The sequence below is a fragment of the Theropithecus gelada genome, chromosome 2, assembly GCF_003255815.1.
Source record: "Theropithecus gelada isolate Dixy chromosome 2, Tgel_1.0, whole genome shotgun sequence".
NCBI lineage: Eukaryota > Metazoa > Chordata > Mammalia > Primates > Cercopithecidae > Theropithecus > Theropithecus gelada.
This window is the reverse complement of record NC_037669.1, coordinates 136,176,570-136,196,001: the sequence shown is the minus strand read 5'-3', so window position 1 is coordinate 136,196,001 and position 19,432 is coordinate 136,176,570. Positions and strand designations below refer to the sequence as shown.

General features: G+C 39.5%; 1 protein-coding gene across 2 annotated transcripts in view; it reads left to right on the top strand.

Moving 5' to 3' along the window:
- Nucleotides 1-19,432, top strand: part of GMPS (guanine monophosphate synthase) — a 72,801-nt gene that overhangs the window by 13,460 nt on the left and 39,909 nt on the right. The window contains exons 2-3 of one of the 2 annotated variants that reach the window (XM_025375941.1): nucleotides 12,686-12,867; nucleotides 18,009-18,123. The exons of the other annotated variant lie outside the window; for it this stretch is intronic. Of the exons in view, the coding sequence (XP_025231726.1) occupies nucleotides 12,686-12,867; nucleotides 18,009-18,123 (297 nt within the window). The remainder of the gene's footprint in view (nucleotides 1-12,685; nucleotides 12,868-18,008; nucleotides 18,124-19,432) is intronic. 2 annotated transcript variants of the gene reach the window in all.

Sequence of the window (19,432 nt, the reverse complement as noted above, 5' to 3'; positions counted from 1 at the left end):
TTCTTTGCAAGATACCTTTGGTTCTTCATGCAAGCAGGCTACACATGTGCACACACTTGAAATCACCTTCAAAAGTAATTGTTGTTAAAATAGTAGATCTCTGTCACCACAGGAATGCAGAGTGAGTCAGGACAACTAGAGGTGAATGTAAGAAAAAACCCAAGGAGTTTAACAGAACAGAATTGATAAGACTGAATGCAGTTCAGAACTTTTTGTTCTAATATTTTAATAATTTGACAACAGTTTTTACTGAATGTTTACCCTTTTCAAAATTGTGTACGTTGCCAACTTTAGGAAACAAGCAGATTGATTCGGGCTGATGGATACTGGTTTAAACCTACCCAAAGATAACCTTGTTCCTCAGTTGGCTAATGCTTGTTATTGAATAGAAAAACTAGCTATAATGAAGATTTTAGGGATTTAAATATCATGAGGCAGGCCGGGCATGGTGGTTAACACCTGTAATCCCAGCACTTTGGGAGGCTAAGGCAGGTGGATCACCTGAGGTCAGGAGTTCAAGATCAGCCTGGCCAACATGGTGAAACCCCGTCTCTACTGAAAATACAAAAATTAGCTGGGCATGGTGGTGCACTCCTGTAATCCCAAGTACTCAGGAGGTTGAGACAGGAGAATCACTTGAACCTGGGAAGGGGAGGTTGCAGTGAGCTGAGATTGCACCACTGCACTGCAGCCTGGGCAACAGAGTGAGACTCTGCCTCAAAAAAAAAAAAAAAAAAAAAAAAATCACAGGGCAAAGAACAATATACTTTCATTTAGTCAACAGTGCCAACGTTTCTTAGTTATCTGAGAACTGGTCACATACGTATATTGTGTCAACAAAATAATATTGCCTTAACTTTCTGGAAAGACAAGTCTTAGGATAATTGAAACTCGAGGGGAAAATGGGCATTGATTTCAAAGGTTAAAAAATCAGATTAGAAATTGTGGCCCTGAACCAACTTTAAATTTCCGCTCAAATTAGAAGAAAAAGATAATAGAGAATTGTTCTATTTTCTTACCCCTAGTGTTCATAATGTACAGATTACATACAGTAGAACTGTATTCATTTTACCTGAGAAGATAGAATTCGTCCACCCAATTCCATGGTTTGGGTATGTGTATGGGGTTCTGGCTGTCTTTAGGTGGGTGCTAGAACTGGTATCTAAGTTAAAGCTAAATTGCTTTTTAGTTCATTGATTTAGATAGTATATTCAGCTGTTCATTATATTCTGGGATGGTGCCCACATGAACTTGAAAGGAGCTATTGGCCCCTTGTGATAGGGTAGAAGAGAGTCTGGATTACTTTGAAAAACTAAGAGATGTGTTTGGTTAGCAAAAGAAGATGAAACTGCAGTCAGAGGTACAAACTGGTTCAGTTAAGGAGGAAAAATAATTGAATTTGAAACAATATACATAACACGTAGAAATTAAGTAGTCTTTAATGAATACCTACTAGCTTCAAATCTCATTAGGGAAAAGAGTTTTCTCAGTGTATGAAGTTATTAACCAAGAGCGGTGAAAAGCTGAGATAACATTATAGGTCAGTAGAGACTTGTATTTCCCAAACCTATCGAACATTGAAAACTTAAACATAGTAATTTATTGAAGGCATTCCCATAGAATCCTATGTGTTGTGTACTCAGATTAAAGGAGGGAGTGAAAATGAACTCAGATGAATTAAGTGATTGAAATTTTTGTTTATATTGTTTAATAGCTACACATTTGTTAGTATAAGACCAATGGAACAACAGTGGTCATAATTTAGGCAACATGAAACAGTTGGTAATTGGTAAGCATTGCTTATATGACCAAATGTAGATCTAATACTGTGCATTATTGCATCAGGGTATGTCTTGTGACTTCCAGATTTTTTCTCAGGTATAAACACAGTTTTCTAAAGGCATTTTATACATTTGTTACCTAAAATGAACAACTGTGTAACTGTCATCTATACCTAGAATTTTTTATCAGAGGTATTTCAGATTTTGGATTTCGGAGTATGTGTATTATACTTACTGTTTGAGTGCCACTAATCCAAAAATCCAAAATGCACCAATGAACATTTCATTTGAGCATCATATCGGTGCTCAAAATTTTTCAGGTTTTTGGATTAAGGATGTTTAACCTGCATGTAGAAAGAGACTTATTTAGACAAACTTGAAAGACTCATGTCCTACTTACACGTGGGTTTTCGTTTTGTTTTGTTTTTTGTTTTGAGACAGAGTCTCGCTCTGTTACAGCCCAGGCTGGAGTGCAGTGGCATGATCTTGGCTCACTGCAGCCTCCGCCTCACAGGTTCAAGTGATTCTAGTGCCTCAGCCTCCAGTGTAGCTCGGATTACAGACATGGCTGTTCTATGGGAAATTCCTTGAGACACACTGGGAATCCCTTTCCCTAAAGGAAAAGCTTTTCTGCAACTTTATGTAACTCAGTATGAGTAACAATTAACAATGGCAATAATAGTTGTGTCATTGGACTAGTGGAATTTTAAGATATATTGTAATTTCAGAGATGCCTGGCTGCTTTCACTTGGCAAGTTTGAAATGATTCATTCCTGTTTTGGGGATTTTTCAGCCAGAAAAGACAGCATACCACTCTGGAGCTATAGAGAATTTTAAGAGCAGTTTTGGCTAAAGAATAGGCCAGGTTCTTACAGGTCTTGGGAAATATTTTGAGCTTTATTGAACATTCTAAGAGGAAGTCACTGTAAGGTTTTGAGCAAAGGGAAGATTTGAATCTGATTATTTTTTTCTTTCTTTTAAGCACGCTGGCATGTTATCCAAACTCAGTATCACCAGTAATGGAACAAAATGACATTGTGTCTTTGCCATTGTATCACATCAAGAGGAGGCATGGTAACATTACCAATGTAAATTTCTTGTTAAATGTTGATCTAGAATTTGATCATGATACAACAAAGAGATCCAGTGTGGGACATTCTACAAAAAGCTGGTCTGATCTTTAAAAAAGGTCAATGCCATAAAAGACCATACAAAGGTGAGGAGTGAATAGTTGAAGGAGGCAGTGAATGAAAATGTGTGTGCTGTGTGTGTGGTCCTTGATAGATTTTTTTTAAAACCATGGATTTAAAAAAAAACCATAAACACCTTGTTTTCAACAATTGGGGAAACTTATATGTAGATAATTATCAGTTTTAACTTTCTTGGATGTGATAATGATATTGTAGTTACATAGGAGATTGTCCCTGTTTGTAGGAGATGCATGCTGAAAAGGTTTTGGGGGAGTGAAAGGTATACAGTTTATTTTTAACTCGTTCAGGTGGAAAAAGTATATGTAGATGGAAATGAAGCAAATATAGCAAAATGTTACTGATCATTGATATAGATGAAGAGCGGTGTTTATTATACCAAACTTTCAACTTTTCTTTAGGTTAAAATTTTTAAAAATAAAAAGGGATAGGGTAGAATAAGTACATGGTAAGATAACAGAACTACAGAGTCTTAAACTTTTTGATTTAACACTTTAGGTTCCAGCTTCATTCAGTGTTACATGTGAGATGATGGCCTCTTATGAAAAACCTTGGTAAAGTTTATCAACATTCCTTTTTTTTAATTATTAATTTTTTTTTAAGAGATAAGATCTTGCTGTATTGCTCAGACTAGTCTACAATTCCTGGGCTCAAGTAATCCCCCCACCTTAGCCTAAAAAATTATGTGTGCTTTTAATCTAAAATACCCAAAGGTTTTTTTTTTTTTTTTTTTAAATCCAGCAATTTTGCTGGAGTATGTCTTAGGGTTGGTCGTTCTGAGTTCATAGACTAATGTTGATTCATGTTCTCTCTTGCCTTGTGTAATTTTTAAAGTATCTTTTAGCTCCTATAGAAATGGTATATTCTAGTTTTGATCTGAGGATGTCTTTCTGGCTTACTGTCATAGAGACATCATTCTGTTCTTTATTCCTTCTATTTTTTATTTTTATTTTTTTTGAGACAGGGTCTCGCTCTGTCACCCAGGCTGGAGTGCAGTGGCATGATTATGACTCACTGTGGCCTCAACCTCCTGGGCTCCTCTCACCTCTGCCTCCCGAGTAGCTAGGACCACAGGCACGTGCCACTACTCCCAGCTAATTTTTTTTTTTTTTTTTTAAGACAGAGTTTCACTCTTGTGAAGGCGAGAGTACAATGGCGTGATCTCAGCTCACTGCAACCTTTGCCTCCAAGGTTCGAGCGATTCTCCTGCCTCAGCCTCCCAAGTAGCTGGGATCACAGGCATGCGCCACCACACCCAGATAATTTTGTATTTTTAGTAGAAATGGGGTTTTACCATGTTGGCCAGGCTGGTCTTGAACTCCTGACCTCACCTGCCTTAGCCTCCCAAAGTGCTGGGATTACAGTGTGAGCCACGGCACCTGGCCTAATTTTTGTAATTTTTGTAGAGACAGGATTTCTCTATGTTACCCAGGCTGGTCTTGAACTCATGGGGCTCAAGCGATCTGCCCACCTCCACCTCCGCCTCCCAGAGTGCTGGTATTACAGGCTTTAGTCACAGTATGGGATTTAACTTCTATACTTTGTTTCCTTTTTATGTGAATTTAGTTTTCCTCAACTTTTAGAAGGAAACTAGTCAGGATAATGTTTCTAACTTTATATAACTCCCTCTTCTGTTAAAAAATTATGGCAGTTGTTTTCTAAGGATTCCTGGCTCTGTCCCTGTGCCCCATGTTAGTCTGTTCCTTCTCCCTTTTTCCTGTCCTGTTGATTTTGATTCATCTCCCAGCAGTGACTCTTCATAGCAGGCCTTCTCCTAGAAAGGATCTCTAACTGGTTAGTGTCAAGGGTTCATGGGGGTTAAACTCCTCTGGCCCCTTTATGCCTTACCTTGGGTTCCCTGTTACTTGTGTATTATTGGTGTGGACAAACCTCCTCCTAGTGCGCTGCAGTTCTCTAATTGGCTGCTGTGCCTTCTGGGTCATACCTCTTGGGTGTTGAGAATTCTCCTGTTTTCAGGTCCTTTAATAAAGCTGGATTGCTTCCCATGTAGGTGCTATAGCACTAGGGTTTGTGACTGTGGTAGTCTGTCACCACCAACTTGTAGTTTGGGGTTCTTGTAAAGGTCATTGCTATCTAGTTGTTCAGTAGTTATGTGGGATCCAGGAAAATCCAAAACATTTCCATCTCTACTTTTCCAGAATCTGCTAGATCTTCTTGCCCCATTCTTAAAGAGTTTGCTGTATATGGTTTAGTTTTTTCCTTAATATTTTTTTCTTGATATTTTAAAATATATCTTTATGAATATTGCCTACTTTATTGTGATGCACTCAGGGCAGTTGAGGGATAGTCACCTTAAGTCTTTAGGCATTTGTCTTTTTAATAACTTTATGTAAATAGATGTGGTAGATTTTCCTGTCTTGTGATGCTGAATTTTATTTGTCTCTGCACTGATGTGACTAAGTTTCTTTTTTCTCATTAGGGTGGTTTTTCTAATCTCTTGAAGTCCAATTATCAAACTTTTCAACTGTGTGTGAAGTGGGAGTAAATAAATTCCAGGTTTTGAGGGAGAGGAACTTTGCCTTTACTAGCGGGAGCGTTTTTGCTTTCTCCTGAATCGTCAAAGCTGTGACAGTTGCTGCATAGGCAAGGTCATACCCAAGGTAGAAGGAAATAGGGCAAGAATTCAGTTTCTTCAGTAACTTCTTGTGGCACAGAATTGAACATTTATTGCTAAGAAAACAGGAATATTCTTTTAAAATACCTTTTTTGAGTAAAGATTAGTTTACTTAAATACAGGCAGTCCTTCCTATGCAGGATAAGTAAAACGACTAAAAATAATAATGCAAGCTGAAACCGTGCAAAGCAATTTTAATAGTCAGTGGGAAAATTACAATTGCTTTGTGATCTTTAAAAATTTTTGTTAAAACACTAAAATCTTTTGTCAATTACAAAAGTATAGGGGAACAAAAAAATAAAACTACTGTTTACTACAGTGTAACTTAAAATACTAAGAACATTGAGAATTAAAGTACTTTATTTCTTTGTAAAAAGCTTGCCAGTAGTAGTTTCAATAGTAGTTTAAAGAGTACTTCTCTGTGTCTTTTCTGTGCCGTGGTTGCTTCCAACATTTTATCCTTTGCACTTTTAATGTCATGAAATGTCCTAGAGTTTCTTTAATGTGAACTATTTTCCTGGAGTCACTTCCTCTGGGACGTTGCCATTCTTTCCATCACAACCAGTTTCCTCACTGATGTTAATAAGTTCCCTGGCTGTATATCTAGAGGCCCTGAAACCTTGTCAGCCTTGCCATAGTCAGCATTTTCTTCTATAACTCCATATATTCAAATTTCACTCCAGTATTATCACTTTTCATTTCTTTGCTGCACTTTCATCTTTGTTGGCCAGCCCCATTTGGATTATCTGTATTTGTTTTTTTGTTTTTTGTTTTTTTTTTGAGACGGAGTCTCGCTCTGTTGCCCAGGCTGGAGTGCAGTGGTGCGATCTTGGCTCACTGCAACCTCTGCCTCCCAGGTTCACACCGTTCTCCTGCCTCAGCCTCAGGAGTAGCTGGGACTACAGGTGCCCGCCACCACGCCTGGCTAATTTTTTGTATTTTTAGTAGAAACAGGGTTTCACTGTGCTAGCCAGGTTGGTCTTCATCTCCTGACCTCGTGATCCGCCCACATTGGCCTCCCCCAAGTGCTGAGATTACAGGCGTGAGCCACCGTGCCCGACCAGATTATCTGTATTTGTAAAAAGTCCTTTGGGGTTTATCACTGTAAGACAGGCAACACACTGCACTCTTGGCTGTTTGTTGTCCAGTGACCAATCACCAATAGAATGAAAGAAGGGAGGTGATTGGTCACTGATCCTGATGTTCATCTGTTATTTACATGGTGGTTTGTGGACTGAAGAGCTGGCAATGAAGTTTGTCCTTTATGTAATTACTTACAGTAATGTATGATAACTGAAATTTGAGCTATGTTGTTGGGGACTGGTAATTAAACCTTGGTATAAACCATAGTAATTGAAATTTGTGCATATTAGGATTATGCAAGTCAAGAACTCCGCCTGTAATGTAAAAAAGCATACTTAGATTTGGTAAAAATGGTAAAGATAGTAATGGGACTGAGTCTGAGAAATTTATGCAATAATGTAGTGCTTAAAAATATTTTTTAAAAAGTTAAGATTATTTTGAGATACGTTCCATCAATACTGAATTTATTGAGAGTTTTTAGCATGAAGGACTGTTGAATTTTTGTCAGAGGCCTTTTCTGCATCTATTGAGATAATCATGTAGTTTTTGTCTTTGGTTCTGTTTATATGCTGGATTACGTTTATTGATTTGCGTATGTTGAACCAGCCTTGCATCCCAGGGATGAAGCACACTTGATCATGGTGGATAAGCTTTTTGATGTGCTGCTGGATTCAGTTTGCCAGTATTTTATTGAGGATTTTTCCATTGATGTTCATCAGGAATATTGGTCTAAAATTCTCTTTTTTTGTTGTGTCTCTGCCAGGCTTTGGTATCAGGATGATGTTGGCCTCATAAAATGAGTTAGGGAGGATTCCCTCTTTTTCTATTGATTGGAATAATTTCAGGAGGAATGGTACCAGCTCCTCCTTGTACCTCCGGTAGAATTTGGCTGTGAATCCGTCTGGTCCTGGACTTTTTTTGGTTGGTAGGCTATTAATTATTGCCTCAATTTCAGAGCCTGCTATTGGTCTATTCAGGGATTCAACTTCTTCCTGGTTTAGTCTTGGGAGGGTGTAAGTGTCCAGGAAATTATCCATTTCTTCTAGGTTTTCTAGTTTATTTGCGTAGAGGTGTTTATAGTATTCTCTGAGGGTAGTTTGTATTTCTGTGGGGTCAGTGGTGATATCCCCTTTATCATTTTTTATTGCGTCAATTTGATTCTTCTCTCTTTTCTTCTTTATTAGTCTTGCTAGCGGTCTATCAATTTTGTTGATCTTTTCAAAAAACCAGCTCCTGGATTCATTGATTTTTTGGAGGTTTTTTTGTGTCTCTATCTCCTTCAGTTCTGCTCTGATCTTAGTTATTTCTTGCCTTCTGCTAGCTTTTGAATGTGTTTGCTCGAGCTATTTATGACAAATCCACAGCCAATATCATACTGAATGGGCAAAAACTGGAAGCATTCCTTTTGAAAACTGGCACAAGACAGGGATGCCCTCTCTCACCACTCCTATTCAACATAGTGTTGGAAGTTCTGGCTAGGGCAATCAGGCAAGAGAAAGAAATAAAGGGTATTCAGTTAGGAAAAGAAGAAGTCAAATTGTTCCTGTTTGCAGATGACATGATTATATATTTAGAAAACCCCATCATCTCAGCCCAAAATCTCCTTAAAGTGATAAGCAACTTCAGCAAAGTCTCAGGATACAAAATCAATGTGCAAAAATCACAAGCATTCGTATACACCAGTAACAGACAAACAGAGAGCCAAATCATGAATGAACTTCCATTCACAATTGCTTCAAAGAGAATAAAATACCTAGGAATCCAACTTACAAGGGATGTAAAGGACCTCTTCAAGGAGAACTACAAACCACTGCTCAGTGAAATAAAAGGACACAAATGGAAGAACATTCCATACTCATGGATAGGAAGAATCAATATCGTGAAAATAGCCATACTGTCCAAGGTAATCTATAGATTCCATGCCATTCCCATTAAGCTACCAATGACTTTCTTCACAGAATTGGAAAAAACTGCTTTAAAGTTCATATGGTACCAAAAAAGAGCCCACATCTCCAAGACAATCCTAAGTCAAAAGAACAAAGCTGGAGGCATCACGCTACCTGACTTCAAACTATACTACAAGGCTACAGTAACCAAAACAGCATGGTACTGGTACCAAAACAGAGATATAGACCAATGAAACAGAACAGAGCCCTCAGAAATAATACCACACATCTACAACCATCTGATCTTTGACAAACCTGACAAAAACAAGAAATGGGGAAAGGATTCCCTATTTAATAAATGGTGCTGGGAAAATTGGCTAGCCATAAGTAGAAAGCTGAAACTGGATCCCTTCCTTACTCCTTACATGAAAATTAATTCAAGATTGATTAGAGACTTAAATGTTAGACCAAATACCATAAAAACCCTAGAAGAAAACCTAGGTAATACCATTCAGGACATAGGCATGGGCAAGGGCTTCATGTCTAAAACACCAAAAGCAATGGCAACAAAAGCCAAAATTGACAAATGGGATCTAATTAAACTAAAGAGCTTCTGCACAGCAAAAGAAACTACCATCAGAGTGAACAGGCAACCTACAGAATGGGAGAAAATTTTTGCAATCTACTCATCTGACAAAGGGCTAATATCCAGAACCTACAAAGAACTCAAACAAATTTACGAGAAAAAAACAACCCCATCAAAAAGTGGGCAAAGGATATGAATAGACATTTCTCAAAAGAAGACATGCCTATAGCCAACAGGCACATGAAAAAATGCTTTTCATCACTGGCCATCAGAGAAATGCAAATCAAAACCACAATGAGATACCATCTCACACCAGTTAGAATGGTAATCATTAAAAAGTCAGGAAACAACAGGTGCTGGAGACGATGTGGATAAATAGGAACACTTTTATGCTGTTGGTGGGGTTGTAAACTGGTTCAACCATTGTGGAAAACAGTATGGCGATTCCTCAAGGATCTAGAACTAGAAATACTATATGACCCAGCCATCCCATTACTGGGTATATACCCAAAGGATTATAAATCATGCTGCTATAAAAACACATGCACACATATGTTTATTGCGGCACTATTCACAATAGCAAAGACTTGTAATGAACCCAAGTGTCTATCAGTGACAGACTGGATTAAGAAAATGTGGCACATATACACCATGGAATACTATGCAGCCATAAAAAAGGATGAGTTCATGTCCTTTGTTGGGACATGGATGCAGCTGGAAACCATCATTCTGAGCAAACTATTGCAAGAACAGAAAACCAAACACCCCATGTTCTCACTCATAGGTGGAAATTGAACAATGAGATCACTTGGACTTGGGAAGGGGAACATCACACACCGGGGCCTATTATGGGGAAGTGGGAGAGGGGAGGGATGGCATTGGGAGTTATACTTGATGTAAATGACAAGTTGATGGGTGCTGATGAGTTGGTGGGTGCACCACAGCAACATGGCAAAAGTATACATATGTAACAAACCTGCACGTTGTGCACATGCACCCTAGAACTTAAAGTATAATTAAAAAAAAAAAAAGTTAAGATTAAGGAATTATAGAGAAAATCCACAAAGATGTGTGTGTGTTTGTGTGTGTGTGTGTGTGTGTGTGTGTGTGTGTGTATACAGTAACGCTAAGGGTAAAGGTCTGAAAGGACAAAGTTTTAGTTTGTTCTGTGATCTTACTTTTCTACATTATTGCATATTCGTGTGACCAAAACCTTCATTTCTATGACCTGAGTAATTTCTTCTGGCACCGGATTGGGTCTCTCACAAATCCTTCTATGTAGATGACTGACTTGCTTGTTCCTTTTTTTTTTTTGAGATGGAGTTTCACTCTTGTTGCCCAGGCTGAAGTGCAATGGTGCAATCTTGGCTCATGGCAACTTCCACGTCCTGGGTTCAAGTGATTCTCCTGCCTCAGCCTCCCGAATAGCTGGGATTATAGGCGCCCAGCACAATGCCTGGCTAATTTTGTATTCTAAAATTACAGGGTTTCTCCGTGTTAGTCAGGCTGGTCTTGAACTCCTGACCTCAGGTGATCCGCTTGCCTCGGCTTCTGAAAATGCTGGGATTACAGGTGTGAGCTACCATGCCTGAACGCTTGTTCCTTTTTGCAGCAGAAGGAATAATGGTGTTGTAGGTGAGGCCTGCATTTATTTTTTGCAGATAAATGGAGAAGGGATGAAGGGTGGAAAAGATTACACAAGTGGCTAAAGGATTGACTTAAGGTTTTTATGTGCAAATTTTACAACTAGAGGGAGAAAACCTCCCTTAATATGTTTATTGTAAACATTTAGGACATATTGAAGAGTGTAAGGAAATAAAAATAGAAAATCACGTATAGTTCCATTACTTAGATGAACTACTTCATCTCTCTGTTAATATTTTGGTGTATGTCCAGCCATACTCTTCCTTTTTTATGCATGCATACAGACTTTTACACTTTTATACAAGCCATATTTAAGTGGCATTATACTGTATATGCTTCCTATAAGTGGATTTCCAGGGTACACAGAAACTTAAGAGTTTTTTTGTTTTTTTTTCTGAATCGGAGTCTTGCTCTGTCGCCCAGGCTGGAGTGCAGTGGCCGGATCTCGGCTCACTGCAAGCTCCGCCTCCTGGGTTTATGCCATTCTCCTGCCTCAGCCTCCCAAGTAGCTGGGACTATAGGCGCCCGCCACCTCGCCCGGCTAATTTTTTGTATTTTTTAGTAGAGACGGGGTTTCACTGGGTTAGCCAGGTTGGTCTCGATCTCCTGACCTCGTGATCTGCCCGTCTCGGCCTCCCAAAGTGCTGGGATTACAGGCTTGCGCCACCGCACCTGGCCAAGAGTTTATGTAAAATTTAAAATATACAAAATAAAAAAGCAAACAAACAAAAAATCCAGGATAGAGACCAGATTAGTACAATGAACTTAATGTACCTATCACCCAGCTTCAGTGATTTTAGTACCTGAGCAATCTTGTTTCATCCATAGCCACCTACTTTTGCATTATTTTGAAACATCTTCCAGGTAAGTATTTCAGTATATTTCAGTTAGCAACTTGACATTTTGCCAAATTAACCTTCCTGAAAAGTGTATCCATGTATACCTGACAGCGATTAGATTTAAAAAGTCTTTTTATTTTTTTTTATTTTTGATGCAGAATTTCGCTTGTTGCCCAGGCTAGAGTGCAGTGGCGTGATCTCAGCTCACTGCAACCTCTGCCTCCTGGGTTCAAGCGATTCTCCTGCCTCAGCCTCCCCAGTAGCTGGGATTACAGTGCCCACCACCACGCCCAACTAATTTTTCATATTTTTAGTAGAGACAGAGTTTCACCATGTTGGCCAGGCTGGTCTTGAACTCCTCACCTCAGGTAATCCACCTGCCTTGGCCTCCCAAATTGCTGGGATTACAGGCGTGAGCCACTGCACCTGGCCTAAAAGGCCTTTTTAAAATCTTAGTGTTATGAGTTAGATGCATATATCATTTTCCTCAGATAATACAAAAAAATCCTAACACAGTGAATTAGGCCGTGCTTATACTCTGGCATCAAACTTTTAGTTTCCCCATCAGTATATATCCCTCATAAAAATGTTGTGACTATTGATAGGGTGACCAAATAATTTATTGTCCAAACTGGGACACTTTGAGATTGAAAGAATGCACTGTTAATAATAATGTCCATATAAGGAACATAAACCAGGACTATATTTTGGCACAGCTGGATTGTATGCTCATCCTACCATTAGGTCATGTATATAAGGTATATATATATACAGACGATCACTATATTACATAGTCAATAAATGGTAGCATTTATTAAGTTTAAGTGTTTAATATATGCCCATGCATGGATATATATTAAAATCTTCCCTTTAAAAGGGGTATTTTGAATTGGTAACTCATAAAGTCCTAAGTTTTCATTCCTGTGTTTTTTTGGAGCTGACAGTGATCATTAATTTATTTTTTTAAGTACTGTAGCTTTAATTTTCATAATTAAGACTTTGTATTTGTATTGATATTTGCAGCTGGAGAATGCTGGAGGAGACCTTAAGGATGGCCACCACCACTATGAAGGAGCTGTTGTCATTCTGGATGCTGGTGCTCAGTACGGGAAAGTCATAGACCGAAGAGTGAGGGAACTGTTCGTGCAGTCTGAAATTTTCCCCTTGGAAACACCAGCATTTGCTATAAAAGAACAAGGATTCCGGTAGGCTTTTCACTAATCTTTTTATGAGGAGGTTGAACTTAGATTGTGGAATATTTTATTATTAATTTGCTTGAGCACTGAATTTTTCTACGAAAATAAGATATGGAATGGTTTTATGAGTGATTTCCCATGGCTCTGATTTGGGGAGAAAAAGGAAAAATTTAAGCTTTCAGTTTAAAGGGATTAATTTTAATTGCACAGTTGAAAGAACTTATTATCTTTTGAGTATTTTATGTTTTATAGGATTTGTGGGTCAGAGTTAGATGTAGCTGTTGTGGTCATTCATTCATTTACCCAAAAGCATTTTATCAAAGGAAAGTAGGAAGTTGGCTAGAATACTCCAAAGGGAAGAAATCTGTGTACAATAAGTGTTTTTGCTTCCTGTCCCAATAGACTAGTTTCCAAAGTATGGAGAAGATTTCTTAAATCTAATATACGGGCTAATTTTGACAGCTTGTACCCTTAGAACTAGTCAAAATAACAGCCAGCTTATATCATTTCTTCCTTTAACCGCTATTTTTGGTTAATGTCATGCTTTCTTTTTTTTGAGACAGAGTCTCACTTTGTTACCCAGGCTGAAGTACAGTGGCACGATTTTGGCTCACTGCAACCTCCACCTGCTGGATTCAGGCGATGCTCCTGCCTCAGCCTCTGGAGTAGCTGGAACTACAGGCGCATGCCACCACACCTGGCTAATTTTTGTAGTTTTAGTACAGAATGGGTTTCACCATCTTGTCCAGGCTAGTCTCGAACCCCTGACTTCAGGTGATCCGCCTGCTTAGTTTCCCAAAGTGCTGGATTACCAGCGTGAGCCACTGTGCCCGGCCAATGTCACGCTTTTTAATTTTTTTTTAATTGCTGTTTTTTCTTAGATTAAGACTGTTATGTGGAAGCAAGCAACTGTAGTTTATGTCCTTAATTGGCTTTTAAACTTTAATATTAGATGTACTATGTTTCTCCCAAAATTTAAAATTTTATTTTTCTTAAAAGAATTATCTTTCTAGTGTGAAAGTGGTTAAAAGAACTTTTAAAGACTTCACAGACATGTGTGCATTATCCTGTGATATTTTGGCTCTGAAGTAGAGTGAATTAGAAATTAGAAAAGGCGGGTTTAGGCCGGGCGCGGTGGCTCAAGCCTGTAATCCCAGCACTTTGGGAGGCCGAGACGGGTGGATCACGAGGTCAGGAGATCGAGACCATCCTGGCTAACACGGTGAAACCCCGTCTCCACTAAAAAATACAAAAAACTAGCCGGGCGAAGTGGCGGGCGCCTGTAGTCCCAGCTACTCGGGAGGCTGAGGCGGGAGAATGGCGTGAACCCGGGAGGCGGAGCTTGCAGTGAGCTGAGATCCGGCCACTGCACTCCAGCCTGGGCGACAGAGCAAGACTCCGTCTCAAAAAAAAAAAAAAGAAAAGGCGGGTTTAAATTTAATTCTGCTCTAGTGTTAGGATACAGATAAAAAATGACTCTCTCTTTTAAACTATGGAATTTTAGAGTAATAAGGGACCCTTGAGTTTATCTAATTCAGCTGACTATTTACCAGTAAGAACTAGTTTTTTAGAGGGATCAAAAAACTTTGTGATAAATCTGAATGGCTCTCTGTCAGATCAGAGCTCCATCATTCCCCTCACCCAAAACAAATGAAAAATCCCCAGCAAAGTAACAGACTAAATAGATACTAGAATAGGATAGCTGAATACTTGGCGAGAGAAATCTAATGGGTTTCATGTCACTTGATCATAAACAGTGTCTAGGTTCAGTTTGTACCTCAAATTTCCCTTATGTAGCAGGAGAATAGGAACTATATCACTGTGGCTTTTTTTTTTTTTTTGAGACAGAGTCTCGCTTAGTCCCCCAGGCTGGAGTGCAGTGGCGCGATCTCGGCTCACTGCAAGCTCCGCCTCCCGGGTTCACGCCATTCTCCTGCCTCAGCCTCCCGAGTAGCTGGGACTACAGGCGCCCGCCGCCTCGCCCGGCTAATTTTTTTTTGCATTTTTAGTAGAGACGGGATTTCACCGTGTTAGCCAGGATGGTCTCGATCTCCTGACCTCGTGATCCGCCCGCCTCGGCCTCCCAAAGTGCTGGGATTACAGGCGTGAGCCACCGCGCCCGGCCCACTGTGGCTTTTATTACTGTAATCCTTTCTGCAGAAATAACTATTTGACCACCCCTTTTCTAGAACATCTTGTGACATGAGAGACATCTTAACCTACTTATTTTTGTTATTATTATTACTTTTTTGAGATGGAGTTTCACTCTGTCGCTGAGGCTGGAATGCAGTGGTGTGATCTCGGCTCACTGCAGCCTCTGCCTCCCAGGTTCAACCTGGCAGATTCTACTGCCTCAGCCTCCCGAGTAGCTGGGATTACAGGCAGGTGCTGGCACACCTGGTTAATTTTTTTATTTTTAGGTGAGATGGAGTTTTGCCATGTTGGCCAGGCTGGTCTTGAACTCCTGACCTAAAGTAATCTGCCCGCCTCAAGCCTCCCAAACTGCTGGGATTACAGGCGTGAGCCACCCCATGTGGCCCATCTATTTTTAGAAACTTGATCTGCCTGGTACATAAAATTGGTATTTGGAATGAATTATGGCTTATTGGGCCTTGTAATTGCAAGTTATTTTCAAAATAGCAGGGTAGAAATGGAAGGCTCAAAGAGTGATTAGCTTTTAAAGATTTGTTGAAATAAGACGTTCATAATTGGTTTAAGTACTGCTTGAGTTTTATCCTTAACTAAGTCCATGAGTTTTTTGTTTTTTTTACTAGCACTAAGAATCTTATATCCTTGAGTTATTAAGCAGATTAAGGAGTACTAGGCAGTCCCATGGTGGTTATCCTTTGTGAAACTAAACATAATATAATAGAATCTAGAGGTCTTGGTTATTAAGTATGTTTTATAGAATTTCAGCTTCTGTTTGTTTTGGTTTTTTTTTTTTTTTTTTTGAGACGGAGTCTCACTCTGTTGCCAGGCTGGATGGAGTGCAGTGGCGCGATCTCAGCTCACTGCAAGCTCTGCCTGCTGGGTTCACGCCAGTCTCCTGTCTCAGCCTCCCAAGTAGCTGGGACTACAGGCACACACCACCACGCCTGGCTAATTTTTTGTATTTTTAGTAGAGACAGGGTTTCACCATGTTAGCCAGGATGGTCTCAATCTCCTGACCTCGTGATCCGCCCGCCTCGACCTCCCAAAGTGCTGGGATTACAGGTGTGAGCCACTGCACCCAGCCTTAGCTTCTATATTTTTAAGGAGTTAGGTTATAGATCTACCCTTAGGGGTAACCACATTTCCCTTTAGAATTGTTATCTTAAATATCTCTTATTTATCATCTGAATAGGTTGTCATCCATCTCTCTTTTGCAGGACACATGCTGGCAAATGTTTACCATGTCTCAGGTTGCTCATACAAAGTTCAAAAGGTGCTTTTGAGCTCATTGAAATTGCTGTTTTTTAAAAAAATGACCTAGCTCACAGTTTTGTGTTTTTTTTTTTTTTTTTCTCTCTCACTGTTTTGTTTTTTATTTTTTTAAATTTTTTGTAGACATGGGGTTTTGCCATATTGCCCAGGCTGGTCTTGAACTCCTGGGCTCAAGCAGTCTGCTCATCTCTGTCTCCCAAAGTGCTATGATTACAGGTGTGAGCCTCCATGCCCAGCTTTACTGAGATTTAAAAAAAAAATAAATTTGACTTATGTCATATTATTCTTCTGGATGTATTATAAATCTAGCAATATACTTTGTATATTTTTGTATGACAGGGAACGACTAATTAAAAAGTGTGTTGCAATCCAAATTTGTAAGTAAATTTTGATTAGATTTTACAATGCCTTTTTCTTTGAAATACAGATGAAACAGATTTATCTGCAAACTCAAAATGAGTTAGAGAGTACCTTAAATTGAATAAAGGGACTAAGTATACCTTTATTATGTGAGTGGGCATGTGTGGCAAACTGGAGAGCATGTGCAGCTTGAAGGTGCAAGCCTCTTTATGATTCCAGTTGGTTGTAGTTATACAGGAGTGAAGGCCCAGTGTTTCCAGATTCTTTTTTCCCTAAAGAAAATCCAGAAATCTGAATTTTTGTGAAATTCCTGATATTAAAATGTTTAAATTTTTTGAGTGAATACTGATGGCCAGTGTAGATGTATTAATGGCCAGGAGAGGAACATAGGCCTCATTTTGGAGTTTTCCCTTAGTGTAGTAGTTTGACTCCCAAGTTAACCCATGCTCTGCAAATTGTAAGGTAGCTAAATTATACTACTGGCCTGATTTCTGAGAGCAGGGCATGTGGGGCAGAATTGTTATTAGCTCCCTTTCCTGGGCTTAGGGAAAATTGCTGGGGATGGTGGATGCTGTAAACAGGCAAAGTTAGGTAATTTATACTTTCTATTCTGCCGTCTTTTGTTGTAGAGTATTTTGCTCTGAGCTACCCAGGGCCTTCATAATACCTTCAGTTGTTCTGTGACCTGCTAGGCTCTGAGAAGACCCGTGTTTTCACCATCTCCAGAATTCTTTTTTTTTTTTTGGAGATGGAGTCTCGCTCTGTCGCCCAGGCTGGAGTGCGGTGGCGCGATCTCGGCTCACTGCAAGCTCCGCCTCCTGGGTTCTCGCCATTCTCCTGCCTCAGCCTCCCGAGTAGCTGGGACTACAGGCGCCCGCCACTACGCACGGCTAGTTTTTTGTATTTTTAGTAGAGACGGGGTTTCACCGTGTTAGACAGGATGGTCTCGATCTCCCAACCTCGTGATCCGCCCGTCTCGGCCTCCCAAAGTGCTGGGATTACAGGCTTGAGCCACCGCGCCCGGCCCAGAATTCTTATGTACTTCTTCCACTGATAAGGAAACAAGTAAAACAAATCCATGCTAAATATCACAGGTAAAAACATTGGTATTATCTATTTGGAAGTTTGTGCTTATTAACAAGTAAATGCTTGATAGACTTCTAAACATTGCAGTAAAGTACAGTAAAAATAATTAAACTGTGTAGGATGGTAAATCGCTGTGATATAATTAGAATTTGCTACATTCTACCAAAAACAACAAAATTTCTGAATCTGTGTTGTTTCCCTCAGTGGCACAAGGGAGAGAGGGCATAGACCTTGTGTAAAGATTAACAGAGATTCTTCACTGATTGTTCCTTAAATCACAGTGCTATTATCATCTCTGGAGGACCTAATTCTGTGTATGCTGAAGATGCTCCCTGGTTTGATCCAGCAATATTCACTATTGGCAAGCCTGTTCTTGGAATTTGCTATGGCATGCAGGTATGTCAGCAAATTTGTTTTGAAAGCTTACTTATATTTTATTCTGTTTGTGACTCATACTGTATTAGTATTTTCTCTCTTTAGGATATTTAGGATTAGTTGGATGAGATAACTTGCGCAAATATTACAAATATGTGAATTGCCACACTAGTATGGCAGAACTGGCCTGATAGGGAATCTATTTCCAGAGTAGTAAGTATACTATTTCATGTAACAAAACACTATCCATTTAAAAAAACCTTGGACATGCAAATTTACATAAAATTTTCAGAAATAGTACACAGAGCTCCTGTATACCTTTATCTAATACTCCAGTTGTTGACATTTTTGAACCGTTTGAAAGTTGCACACGTGATGCCCTGTTACTTATATTTCCTAAATATTAGGACACTCTCACTGCCTAACCCCACAGTACAACTATCCAGATCAGAAAAGTTAACATAGACTTATTGTTAGAATCTAATCCACAGACTCCTTCACATTTCAGTTTGTCTCATTAATATCCCTTATAGGCCACAGATCAGTCAGGACTATGTATTGTTTTTAGTTGTTGTTTCTTTAGACTCTTTCAGTCTGAAACAGTTCCTCAGTGTTTCCTTCTCTTTCATGACCATGAAAGTATTTTTTAAAAGTATGTGTTAGTTATTTTGTAGAACATTTCCCAACTTTGGTTTCTGTGATGATTCCTCATTGTTAGATTCAGGTTATGAACTTTTGTCAGGAGTATCACAGAATTGGTGCTGTGCTTCTCAGAGCATCTTATCAGGCGGCACACGGTGTGGATTTGTGGCATGACGGGTGATGTTAACTTGGATTATTTGATCAAGATGGTATCTGTCAGGTGTCTCCACTGTAACATTAATTAATAAGTATATGTACCTTGGTTTTATATCGAAAGTAAGAATAGGCCAGGCGTGGTGGCTCACGCCTGTAATCCTAGCACTTTGGGAGGCTGAGGTGGGCGGATCACCTGGTTAGGAGTTCGAGACCAGCCTGACCAACATGGGGAAACCCCCGTCTCTACTAAAAATACAAAATTAGCTGGGCGTGGTGGCACATGCCTGTAATCCCAGCTCCTTGGGAGGCTGAGTCAGGAGAATCGCTTAAACCCGGGAGGTGGAGGTTGCGGTGTGCGGAGATCGTGCCATTGCACTCCAGCCTGAATGACAAGAGCGAAACTCCTCAAAAAAAAAAAAAAAAAGTAAGAGTAAGTAGGGACTTACTGAGATCTTGAGATAAGGTACTCGTCTTCTTTTCTTTCTTTTTTTTTTAAAATACTTTGTTTTTAGAGTGGTTTTACATTCACAGC